General features: G+C 32.4%; 2 protein-coding genes across 2 annotated transcripts in view; both read right to left on the minus strand.

Moving 5' to 3' along the window:
* LOC108905251 (trehalase-like) overlaps window positions 1-7,609 on the minus strand; it is an 8,897-nt gene extending 1,288 nt beyond the window's left edge. Inside the window, exon 1 of the mRNA XM_018708052.1 lies at window positions 6,704-7,609. Within this exon, the coding sequence (XP_018563568.1) occupies window positions 6,704-7,609 (906 nt within the window). The remainder of the gene's footprint in view (window positions 1-6,703) is intronic.
* A 4,960-nt stretch (window positions 7,610-12,569) lies between these two features.
* Window positions 12,570-13,497, minus strand: LOC108905258 (transcription factor MafK-like). The gene is made up of 2 exons (XM_018708058.2): window positions 13,322-13,497; window positions 12,570-13,255 (listed from the first exon to the last, which is right to left on the minus strand). The coding sequence occupies exons 1-2, from the start codon at window positions 13,352-13,354 to the stop codon at window positions 12,890-12,892; spliced, it is 399 nt and encodes a 132-aa protein (XP_018563574.1). The 5' UTR covers window positions 13,355-13,497; the 3' UTR covers window positions 12,570-12,889.

The following is a 13,497-nucleotide window of genomic DNA, read 5'->3' on the forward strand; positions in this document are numbered from 1 at the left end:
TATATATATATATGATTTTCAAAAAGCTTTTGATCAAATGATCTATTTGATCAAAAGCTTTGCTATTAAAATTAGAAAGGTTTGGTTTTTCTAATACTTTATTGAAACTATTTTCATCTTACTTGTCAGACAGAGCAAGTTATGGTTAGGTACCAAAACTTTTCTTCCGATGCATTTTTTCCAACGTCAGGTGTGCCCCAGGTTTCTAACTTGGGGCCGCTATTATTTTTATTCTTTATTAACGATCTTCCGGATATGGTTTCTTGTGAATGTTTGCTTTTTGCTGATGACTTTAAATTGTTTTCTAATATTAACTCCCTCTCTGACTGGCTTCACCTGCAGCAATGCATAAATTACATGACGACGTGGTGTAACTTAAATCATCTCAATCTCAATATCTCAAAATGTAAGAGCATGACTTATACACGTAAAACTAATTTTATTAGTCATGATTATTTTATTAGTGATCATGCCATCAGTCGAGTGGAGTGCTATAAAGATCTTGGAATAACTTTTCACAGTACGTTTACTTTTTCTGAACACATTAATAATATAGTATCTAGTGCCTTTAAAACTTACGGTTTTCTGTATAGGAATTGCAGGGACTTTTCTAATATTCGAACGCTCGAGTCTCTATTTGTACCCTCGTTAGGTCTAAACTTTAATACGGTTCCATTATATGGTATACTATCTACGAAGTTCATCGTCAGAGATTGGAATCTGTTCAACGACAGTTTCTAAAATTTCTTTGTTTTCATCAAGATGGTTTTTATCCACCTCGAGGATGCAGTCATCCAGATCTACTAAATAGATTCAATTTTGATTCGTTGGAGATTCGTCGTGATATTTCTTTGATGCGTTTTCTGTATAATCTCCTGCATGGTAAAATTGCCCAGCTCTTGTGTGTAAAATTAATTTTATTGTACCTCGGGCTAACAGAAGACAACATGAAACCTTTTATTGTTCTTCCCCCAAATCTAACATCTTAGTCAAAAGCCCTATCTCCTGTATTTGTGATTTATATAATAAGGTCGCGGCAAATTGTGATATATTTTACGATAGTCTGAATAGTATGTGGGAACTTGTTCGTTAAATTAGCCTTAATCATATTTTGTGTCTTTTTTCTTCTTTCTTTGAATGTATTTAATATTGCATTACATATTTACAGTTATTGTAATTTTTATATCGGACAGTACTTGTATGTAGGTACATTATTATTAGTGTTTTTTATTCCTGTAATTGGGTATTTCCTGTAGGAATAAAGATTATTATTATGAACGGGGTAATCCAAGAATACCCGGTAAAATCCACTTAAACAATGAAGCGGAATTTAATACTACCCAAAATACATGTTGTAGATGGTTTTGCACAATACACAGATTGATGTGGTATACACAGATTTCTCCAAGGTTTTTGACACCTTTAGTCATAACATACTGTTTGTCAAATTTCTCCACCTCATTAGTATAATTTTTTAGAACATACTTAATAGATATGTAGGTCTTATTACATCGTACATGGTGGGTTTGAGTCTCGGCCTTTCTTAGCAGTATCAGAAGTTCCGCAAGGGTCATATCTTGGACCTCTCTTGTTTTGCTTTTTATTGACGGACTCATGAATGGTCTTGATTGTCATAGGCTGCTTTATGCAGATGACCTTAAAATTTATTGTAATATATAGGGTGTTTATTAAGTATTTGTACAAACTTTTAAGGGTGAATCTTCGATTAATTTTAAAAAAAGTTCATATGAACATGGACCCGGAACGGCTTGATTATTGATACTATTTGGACCCCCTGTTCCAAATAGTATTTTGATTATGTTTTTTTTTTCAATAACATGGCAATTTGACGAAATTCGGGCAACTGGGATGAGAAACTCAATTATTTACCTACTTAGTTTTTTTTGTTTAATGTTAAGAGGGCGCCACACAGTGTTGTACTTGGATTTAAACAACCACAACGTACCTATTCTTCTTTCAATTTTACATACAAAAGGTATATACTCTTAGTATTTGTGGCTGAAAGCAGCCGTTTTGTAAAAAACGGGTTTAAAGTTAAACTTGCTTTGGAATTTTGTATGTTGAATCATTTTTGAAAAAACAAGTGAAAAAATGTGACATTTATTGATTTTATTGCGATGTGACAATTTTCAATCATTTAAAAGACTAAACTACTTCTACAAATAAGTTAACAACATTTATAATAATTGCTGAAAATGACCGCCGCCTACTGCAACGCATGCATTAATTCGCCTTAACATTGATTGACGAAGTCTTTCGAATATACCTGGTGTCTGATTAATAATGGCACACGATTCAAATATCCTGTTTCTTAGATCTTGTTCATTTTGGACTGGAATTTTGTAATCTAGTGACTTCAAGTGACCCCATAGAAAATAATCCAAAGGATTCAAATCTAGTGAACTGGGAGGCCAGGCTTACGGTTCTGCTCTTCCTATCTAACGGTTAGGGTAATTCGCGTCCAGAAATTGACGTGCAACCAAACTAAAGTGCGGCTGTGCTCCATCGTACATCCACCACATCTTGTTTCTAATTTCTAAATCAACTTCTTCTAAATGTTCAGGAAGCTCGTGTTCCAAAAACTTTTTTGCCAGTAAGTCTTTGTGAAAGAATGCAAGGTCCAATAAGATGATCACCGATAATTCCAACCTAAATATTTAGAGAAAATTGTACTTGAAAATGATTTTCTATGATAGCATTGGCATTATCCTCAGCCCAGATATGGTTATTGTGAAAGTTAATGATGGCATTTCGAGAGAACGAAGCTTCATCTATGAAAAGCACATGTTTTAAAAAATCCGGGGTTCTTAATAATCTATTACGCAACCAAATGCATAAATCTGCTTTGACGAAAAAATCTCTAGGTACTAGAATCTGCACACGTTGCATGTGATAAGGATAAGGTTGTTGAGATCTTAAAATTTGCCACACAATACAGTAACGGTTGCAGATACGAAAAAAACATAAGTTTCTCAACAAAACTGAAAATTTAATTTGTATTTTAGAATCTACCAGCGGCGCACCGCACGAAAGTTCAGGGACATGCCCAAAGATATAAGCCCTACAGCGTAACCTATATTCCAAATTTGAGCTAAATATCTCTAAAAATTGTAAAAGCTATAGAGAAAAAAATATATATAAAATTTTAACACCCTGTAGATCGGTAACGAAGCGTTTGCGAACATATGTTTATATGAATTTTTAGTCACGAAATAAGCCAAAGAATTGCCCCCTCCAGTATGTACAGGATTAGTCATTATAATCTGACAACTTATTGTAAGTTTATTATTGAAATTACAAAAAAGTTTTTAATACAAAAGTTTTAGCTTTTTTATGAATTTTTATAATACAGTATTAGAAAAAAAAATTGAATAATGGAAATCACCAAATTAAAGAAAAAAAAATTAATGGAACACCCTATACAGGGTGTATCTAAATAACACGGAAAAAATTCAAGGGGCGATTCTCCGATGAAAATTAATAGGGGTCTTTGGTATAAAATTTTTTGAAAAAACCCTCCCCTGAAAAGTTACGCCCCTCCTAAAATTACAAAAAAAAATTGTTTTTCTTTTTTATCTTCCACGTACATCAAGCTAAAGAAACCAAACTTGGTGAACATTATCTGTCAATAAAACTACACTTTTTGAATTTTTTTCAACCCTGAACTATTTTTGTAAGGGGTTGAAATAATCAACCCCTATGACATTTTTTCTTATAATTTTTTTTTCGATAAAATTTTTTCCTTTTAAAAAATATGTCTAAAAAACCCCATTCATTTACTAACTTTTTGATCTCTTCAAGTTTCTTCGAAAAGTTAAGGATTTATGACAAAAAAAAATAAATGTATTGTAATGTATTTTTAAAAAGATGAGCTGTTTAACGCGAGTGTATTTTGCCGAAAGATCTAGTGGCCTGTTCTTTACAATGGAATCCGTAGAAACAAATGTCAATGTCATTTATTGTTACTGTTTCTTACTATTTCACAAGTTTCATGATTTTGTGTAGAAAATATTAGTTAATAAACCGAAAATATGGTTAACTATTCGAATTTAGAAATGGCAGATATGCATTTTACATATGGGTATGCTAACGGTAATGCATTGGAAGCGCAAAGACTTTATGCTGAACAGTACCCAGAGCGTAGATTACCCCACCATACTACGTTCACAAATATTCACCAACGCTTGCGGGAACTTGGAAAATTTGAAAAGAGAAGTCATGACTGTGGCCGTAGCCGAGAAGTTAGAACTGAAGCTGTCGATGAAGCCGTACTTAATTTAATTGAGGAATCCCCAGAAACTAGTACCAGGAAAATAGCTCGTGTCCTAAATGTAAGCCATTCGGTAGTTTTTAGAATTTTAAAAGAACAACAGTTATATCCCTATCATCTCCAACGGGTGCAGTCGTTACTGATTCGAGATTTTTTACCACGTGTGGTTTTTTGTCAATGGCTTATTAATATGATCGGCCAAGCGCCGCAGTTCTTAAGAAATATTTTATTTACTGACGAGGCGAATTTCTCAAGAGACTGTATTAGAAATTTTCGTAACAATCATATTTGGGCTGAGGAAAATCCTCATGACTTTTTTGAAGGAAATCATCAGTATCAATTTTCATTAAATGTGTGGCTCGGAATTATCGACGATCATTTAATTGGTCCCTATTTTCTTCCACGACGATTAGATGGTGACTCATATTGTCATCTTCTCGAAGAATTACCTATTATTCTTGAAGAAGTTCCCATTCAAATTAGGCAACGTTTATGGTTTATGCACGACGGTGCACCAGCCCACTTTAGTATACGTGCAAGACGTCACTTGGATGAGGTGTATGCCAATCGATGGATAGGTCGAGGAGGATATGTAAATTGGCCAGCCCGCTCCCCTGACCTTAATCCTTTGGATTTTTGCATATGGGGATATCTGAAATCTTTGATCTACTCAAGGCCAGTTGAAGATATCAATGATTTGCGAAACCGCATTGTAGCAGGGTGTGAAACGATAAAAAATTCACCAGGAATATTTGAACGCATACGCAATTCTATGAGAACAAGAGTAGATGCTTGTATTGAAGCTGAAGGCAATCATTTTCAACATTTTTTGTAGATTGTATTGTCAATATCCGACAGATTTTTATTTTTTGTTACTGTTATAACATTATTCATCATTTGTTCACTTTTAGTCTAAGTTCCAAACTTCTTAGCCTAGTAGAATCATAGGTCAACTATTTGGTTGAGTGTTTTTTAATAAAATGTTATTTAATATGACAATAAATGACATTGACATTTGTTTCTACGGATTCCATTGTAAAGAACAGGCCACTAGATCTTTCGGCAAAATACACTCGCGTTAAACAGCTCATCTTTTTAAAAATACATTACAATACATTTATTTTTTTTTGTCATAAATCCTTAACTTTTCGAAGAAACTTGAAGAGATCAAAAAGTTAGTAAATGAATGGGGTTTTTTAGACATATTTTTTAAAAGGAAAAAATTTTATCGAAAAAAAAATTATAAGAAAAAATGTCATAGGGGTTGATTATTTCAACCCCTTACAAAAATAGTTCAGGGTTGAAAAAAATTCAAAAAGTGTAGTTTTATTGACAGATAATGTTCACCAAGTTTGGTTTCTTTAGCTTGATGTACGTGGAAGATAAAAAAGAAAAACAATTTTTTTTTGTAATTTTAGGAGGGGCGTAACTTTTCAGGGGAGGGTTTTTTCAAAAAATTTTATACCAAAGACCCCTATTAATTTTCATCGGAGAATCGCCCCTTGAATTTTTTCGGTGTTATTTAGATACACCCTGTATATTTGTTCATACTTAGCTTCGTTAAATGTTTCTCTTTTCAAAAATATATAATATGATAGTGTTTGATTTATGACTTTTCGACATATTTCAGTTTAAAACTATTTTTGATAAAACAGAAGAGAAAATGTCTGACGGATCGCAGTGGCTATGAACGAGGCACGCGGAACAAACAAATGACTAATAGACGTTTATTTATCGTCATTAATTTATTTCTAGTAAAATAGTTTATTATAGGAAGTAAATTAATGATGATAAATAAACTTCTGTCAAAGTCATTTGTTTGGTCCGCGTGCCTCGTCCGTAGCCACTGCCGTCCGTCAGACATAAATTTCCCTCCTGTTTTTTCAAAAATAGTTTTCAACTGAAATATGTCGAAAAGTTCTGAATCAAACAGTAACATATTATATATTTTTGAGAAGAAAAAAATTTAACTAAGCTAAGTATGCACTAATTGTACATTAAAACAATTTTTTTCTTTAATTTAGTGATTTCCGTTATTCAATTGTTTTTTCTAACACTGTATTATAAAAATTCATAAAACTTTTGTATTAAAAACTTTTTTGTAATTTCAATAATAAACTCACAATAAGTTGTCAGATTATAGTGACTAACCCTGAACATGATATTTAGGAACACCCTGTATATTTAAACATTGTGAAATGTTTAGAAAATATTTATTTGAATCAATCTGGACTTTCTGATAACGTTTTCAAACTGTTGGTTATGTATAGTCTCAAGAGTACCTACTTTAAGAACATTTCTAAAACGTTTAAAACATGTTTCAAAATGTTTTGAAAATATTATTTTTGTCATTTTAAAAACATTTTAAAAATAATTCTCTGTGTGGGACAGTTTTGTATCACCTTATATTACCTGTTTAGACTGTTGGTGGAATACCCTACAAGTTTCTAGATCTTCATAATACGATTCTGGGCGGGGCGTTCCGCTACGACATCCATAATGAGCCAAAGTGTAATTAACACCATTTTTTACCACAGACACGGTTCTGTTAGCCAACCACCAGCTCAATTCTCTATCGAGCACCTGTACGTTTGTTCGTAGCCATTTAAGATCGTTCGTGGCGTCGATGTATAAACTAACCATTAAAGTCAAAAGAGGAGGTTGAGATCGGTTAAGGTAGTACACTCTGCTTCCATTCGCAACGAAACCGTATCTCTTCACTAGCGACAGAAGATTTTCCAACATTCCTCGAGCGGTGCTTTTCATTTCGCATATGAGAAGGCCTTTGATTATCCAGTACGAATCCCAGTAGTATATTTCTCGGTAACGACCTCCAGGGATTATGAATCCGTTTGGTACGGAGATGAAGGAATGTCTGTCTGGATTGTCAATAACGTCTTGTCTCACTTTTCTCCCTAAAGTTGGCCAAATGCCTATGAGGTTTTGGGTAAAATTTTTCACCTTTTCATCTTTGATTAACTTCAAGAAAGCAGGTTTGTTTTTGTAATCAGGTGGAGTCCATGGTTCAAGCTCACCTTCCAAGACAAAATTATTATTCACGAATTTTCTTATATTTTCTTTAGTTGGATTATTTTTGGTTTCTTGTTTGAGTTTTTTGAAGTTCTTCAAGGTTGTGGTAGACGGATTGATTTGCCTCATGTCGACAAAGGTTTTTGAATCATCAAAAATTCGAGCTCGCTGCACCGTGTCTAGCAGATCTCCCTGACAGTAGATTAGGCTATCACATGTTTGTTGAGTCGTGCAAAGAACCAGTTGGCAATTTAATATGCAGGCTAACACGAAAGTAAGAGCTTGCATATTTGAATCTCTGCTGTTATGTGATAACTGATAATTTTTTATAAGTAGGAATTTAATTGTACGACCTACGTATAAATATTAAATACATTGTAGGTACCTACACTGAGAGAACGAAGTAGAGGAGGCTCAGTAGAGATGGCGTATGTATATTTTTTTTTTTCATGATAATAATGTAAAAAGTATAAGATAATTCGGGAACAAAAATTTAAGGGTATCGTCATCTTTTTGTCTGCGCTATTGAAATTTTTGTAGAAATGTAGCATTTTCTAAAAAAGCAGTATTCTCTTGTCGATATTACACAGTCTTCAAGAAAACGGCAAAACAAAATTTTAAAACTTTTCTGCAAAGGAGAAACAACGCTTAACTAGTAGAAATAAAAATATACACAATGGCTTAAACCAATGCGGCAACTATTGAGTGTTCATTAAATTGCTCTGTCTCCTATACCATCTGACGCGTGCACTGTAGATTACATAAAACCGGCTTTTATTTACCTGATAACTTAATAAACTCTTTTAGTGTGACGTCACATATTTGCAACCTGCAACAAATTGTCATAGTTGAAATTGTTCAGACCGAATCTGAAATTCGTATACTATTTACATAGATATTATAAAAGTAAACAACTTCAAATTAATGTATTTCTACAAGGATTTACAATAGTAGTTAAGAACAACCAATGCGCGTTTCATAAAATTATTCCAAATGCGCATTGTCGTAAAGAATAGCCTCATACACAGGTGACATCTTGGTGATAAGTCTGTCATCATTATCTTTTGTTTAATCTTAGTATTTTTATTGTTTTTCTTGGTGCTATGCTGTGTCAGTGAGTTTATCGAGTTTATTTTCTTCAAGTGGTTTATTTATAGACGGGCTCTTAACCAAAACCAAACTTTTATTGAATGATATCCTGTTGCGAGGCTACTTCGCTTACATGAAATTATCTTTAATGCCCATGCTCAGTAACATTGATGTAATTTTTATCTATTAATTACCATAAACGTCAATATTGTTCTATAAATTTAAATATATAAATAAGTTTGTCACTTTTGGTCTGAAACTTCTTAAATATTTCTAATATTGCCAGAATATCGCGATATTTAAGATCATGGCAAAGAAGACATTTTTTTGGCACTTATCTCTAAAGTACCGAAGGTTGAAAATCGATCTAGTCAAAATATTGAGAAATTCTTCATGACAATGTGTACTATGCTGATGGGGTTGCCTCTATTATTTGGCGTATGTGACGTCACTACTAAAAAGGTCTATTGTAGGTACCGATCCAAAGATATTCGGATCTTATATCCCAGGGATATTCCAAAAAGTATATAAGTACGCTATTAAATTAATAATGGTGTATCCTCTGTATGCTACAAAATAAAATACCCGGTATATACGAAATGGTACGCCCCAAGAGATATACGCCATGAATAGGACATACACTAAGGAAATATCCTGCGGATAACTAGTGCTATTTAGATCGTTGTCTCTGTATGCTAAGATTTATCCATCTGCTCGAATATTCCACCAGACTTTATCACCAGTGGATAATTTGGTAAAAATGTTGTTGACTGTAGAAGATCTAAATCTGTTATAACTTCCAAACCCGCGGATGACATTTAATTTTAGGCAGCATTCAACCTTTTCAGGGGTGAGACAGGATTTCTGAGGGACAAAATTTTCAATTTTCATAATAACCATGTTTGTACTGAACAGAACATACATGGTGTTATAGAAACCAGACGTCATGCATGCATCAAAGCTTTGGTTTAGATGTTTGGATTGGTGCTGTGAAGGATATGTTGTATTTATATTTTTTAATGGTGTTATCTCCATTATTTGAAGACGTATCATTGGATGTTAAGTGTGGTTTATGTTTCACACGTGATTGGTACTCTTCATTTCTCATTATTTGTTCAAGAGTACCTAAATGAAACTTACAATGTATCGGACACGGTGGACCAGTAGTGTAAGGCCTGTATAACATGCAAGGAAGACAGATTGAACACCTCTAATAATGTGTATTTTTCATGGAATAAAAATATTAATCTCTGCTATTCTGTTTACCAAACCATTTTCACCAAATTTTCAACACCCGGTATGAAACAATTTCATAGGAACCCTTTTTTCATCTCAAGCAAGGAGGAGGACATTTCAAATGTGAACTACCGACAATTTGTATAAATATACGTTCTATTGAAAAAGGATATGAGTACTTCTTTTAGTTTCCCCTGCTCGTTAAGTTCAAGTACTGTAATGTAGAAATTCGAGTGGCATAGGGATACTGCTAAAAAAGATGATTGACGACACCTCTATTCTATCTCCGACTCTAAATTATGACATTTATTATCTCCAAGTTTTATCGAGTAGTCTCCTTATCAAATTTGAATTTATGTAGTCAACACGTTTGGAAAATATAGTGTTTTTTTTTTTCAAATAATTGTAACTCCCTGTATCTCAAAAATTAAGTTTTTTCTTAGTTGGATTATTTTGCTTTTAGAGTTTTTACCCTTTTACACCCCTTATATATAATACAACACAAAGAGAATATATTTTCACGTAGTCCAGTAAAATGTGTCCTCTTAGTGTAAATAATAACTAATAATGGGTATAGATTAAAATATTACTCATATTATTTTTAGTGGTAATAAAATATTTGTTACATTTAATTCGAATATTGCTATCGTATCGGCAGAAATGTTCATATATTTTATTGCCATTTCATAAGATAGGCAACCAGAAATTCAGCACAAAAATCCTCTTTAAATGAAAATTATTCCTTGTAAAGACTAAATTGTCTTCTGATATTTTTGGGAGTAAAATATTGTATAAGGGTACGTTTTTATATAGATTTTTTTCGAAAATTGTGTCCTTGAGGATCTTATTTACATTTTCAACCAACTTATTTATAAATAACTTGGACATCTGGAAAATAATTTCCATAGCATTATTCAAATCCCACCTTTCCCAAGGAAGAGTTTTAAGGGGTGGTAACACACTTCATTAAAAAATTATTTATTTCATTTATATTCATAATCAAAATATTTGTTTTATTTTGTCACTCCTACACAAAAACAAAATATTTGAATTGTTACCAAAAGTAAACAAGGAAAATAAATATGTATACTTTATACTTTAAACAGAGAAGCTAAAAGTATATATATTATATCCAGAAAACGGGGGCCAATCATTGTTGACCTGATTTTGTGAAAATAATACGAATTTATAAAAAATTTTCCTCCTTATAGATTTACTAGCTCTTGAGCATTGAAAATCAATTTTTTTAGTTAAATTGAATGCTCCAGTGATGGCTCATAAAATTGATCATATTTTGATGATGCATGGGATCCAGCAATGTTTAAGGGATGGTTTTATCATCATAGGAGTTTTATTTTTACAAATTTAAATTTTCCTTATTTACATTCTCATTCAATATTTTATATTTCAACATTGACAATGTAAGTTTAGAGAAATTAAAAATTTTGAGGAAAATTTAAAAACGTCTGTACCTATCTCTGTTGTATAGGAAAAACCATCTTCGAGATTTCAGGGTAAACAACCTCAAATTTTTTCTGAGCAATTTTTTTTTTAATTTTTTCATTGTGAAATTTCTTTGTGGGTCTAAAAATCATTCTCTAAAAAATGATATTTTCCACGCTTCATTACAAAATACGACATTTTCATTACACTCGCTGCCATTCTAATACTTTATCCACATTTAGTTAGAAATCAAAAATGTATGACAAAAAAATGATTTTTAACAAAAAGAAAAAATGAGAGACTGCTCTCATATTCTTTCGCCTTTTTTCAGTGATATCCATTACTGTGTGGTGGACAGTCACATAAATAGTTTTTAATGCTCACCTTTGAGAGCTATATAGAAAATTGTGACATCATTTGCACAAGATCTGTGCAAGTCAAAGATTGTGCACAATTTTCTGACCACCCTGTACATACATCTATAGTTCCCAATCTTATGCTCTCCAAAATAATTTCTGATGAGTTTTTTCTTATGAAAAATTATAATTATTAATAAATGAAAAACAGTGGTCATAATAAAATGTGGGCCCATACCATTACTTAGACTATTTCTACATCTACATATAGAACTTTCATAAAAAATTTTTGGAAGAATAAATGAAATTATGACATCTCAGAAAGGGTTACATAACTAATACATTTACTTGAATATTATTTTTTCCGTAATCAACCGATACAAAACGGTAGTTTTTTATTTTTTCCACAATTTTCATAATTTATAGTTACAGCATTACGAAGTTTGAAGAGAATGTATCAAATTAAAATTTAAGTATAACCAAACCTAATTTAATTTTGAGAAATATGAAAAAAAGTTTGTATGTATCGATCAAGAAAAAAATATATTTTGTACATACAAGTGCAACCCTTATTTCAATTTTTTTATTTTGCCAATTCCATTCGAAATTTTTTCGTGATATTCTCTGTGGGAACATAGAAATTGTCATCTTAAGAACGGTATAGGTGGTATAGGTCCCTTGCTCAACAAAATATGATTATACTCGACGGCCAAAATTATAGATAGTGATTCATCGCTAGCTCTTGGACTAGTAAGGGGGATGAAGCGTGCCGGGAACAAAAATCCATTGGCGTGTCTGTGTAAAAGGCAACAAGATATAGAAAATATTGAAAAAAACATAATAAAACATAACATCTAATATTTTTTACGGTTTGCTATAACCGGCACTTTGATCAATTTTAATTATTACAGCATTTTAAAACGTCCCAGTTGTGCTTTACACCCACTAAAAAAGCATTTCCCTATTCCCTACCAAGTGCAAAAGACAGAGATAAAATATAGATCGATGTTCAGTGTAACTCAGTCCATACACGATTATAGATTGTACCGATGTGCATGGCGAGTGGCACAAAGATAAATAATATTGAACCATATAGAAATCATTTTATATTTTATACGCATTATGGTAATAGTGTTTTTATATTATGTACAAGTCATTCTTTATAATTTCGGCCGCCGAGTATAGGTACTTTAATTTTCACGAGTCGCCACTGCTGAAAAAGTATTATCTACTTTTCCCCACTTCACTCTTTAAAATTATCCAAATACGGTTTAGAAGAAATTGCAATTTATCATGACTTAGAAAATCTCCTCTAAATACTTGGAGCAATTAGACATCAGAAACATATTTACTAAAACTTTTTATAATTAAATGTAATTACTGCTTTCTCTTTAAAACAAGTGACAGTACAGTATAATACTAAAGAAAAAATGCATCGGAGATATTATAAGTGTTCTAATTCTCGTGGAATGGGAATTTTATTAGCAGTAGCAAACCGCTTCAGCGCTTCATATCGACTTTTAATTCCTGTCATTTCGTCTCTCATTTGATGAAGTTCTTCCTGCATAATTTCCATGTCTCTCCATTCTTGTGATTTCTCAGTTTCCAGCTCATCTTTTTGTTCTATTCTTTTAATTCGACAAGATGCAGCATATCCCCTATTCTTTAATGTTCGTCTCCTTTGTTTTGTTCGTACTATTTCTTCTCTGGAGAGTCCCCGCAATTTCAGCTGTCTATTTAAATCTCTCACCGAAATACTAACCAATTCGTCATCAGAGATGTCATGCAAAGGTGATGGGGATAAAGGAGCCTTAAAAATTGAAATGTGAGACTTGGTCTTTGCCTTTTTTAAGATATGGTAACTGTAAGTACTTACAAGTTTCCCATTCTTTTTGGTTTCCTGCGGCATTTTAATTTTTTTTAATTCCCGTCAAATGTTTAAATATTCCAAGTATGTGCAGCATTTATCCAACCTTTCATTAAATTTTTGCAAGTCATGCTAGAATCTAGAATAAAAAAATAGATATCAGGAGCCAGGAGCCATAACCACAA

Source organism: Anoplophora glabripennis, unplaced genomic scaffold, assembly GCF_000390285.2.
Source record: "Anoplophora glabripennis isolate ALB-LARVAE unplaced genomic scaffold, Agla_2.0 scaffold172, whole genome shotgun sequence".
Taxonomy (NCBI): domain Eukaryota; kingdom Metazoa; phylum Arthropoda; class Insecta; order Coleoptera; family Cerambycidae; genus Anoplophora; species Anoplophora glabripennis.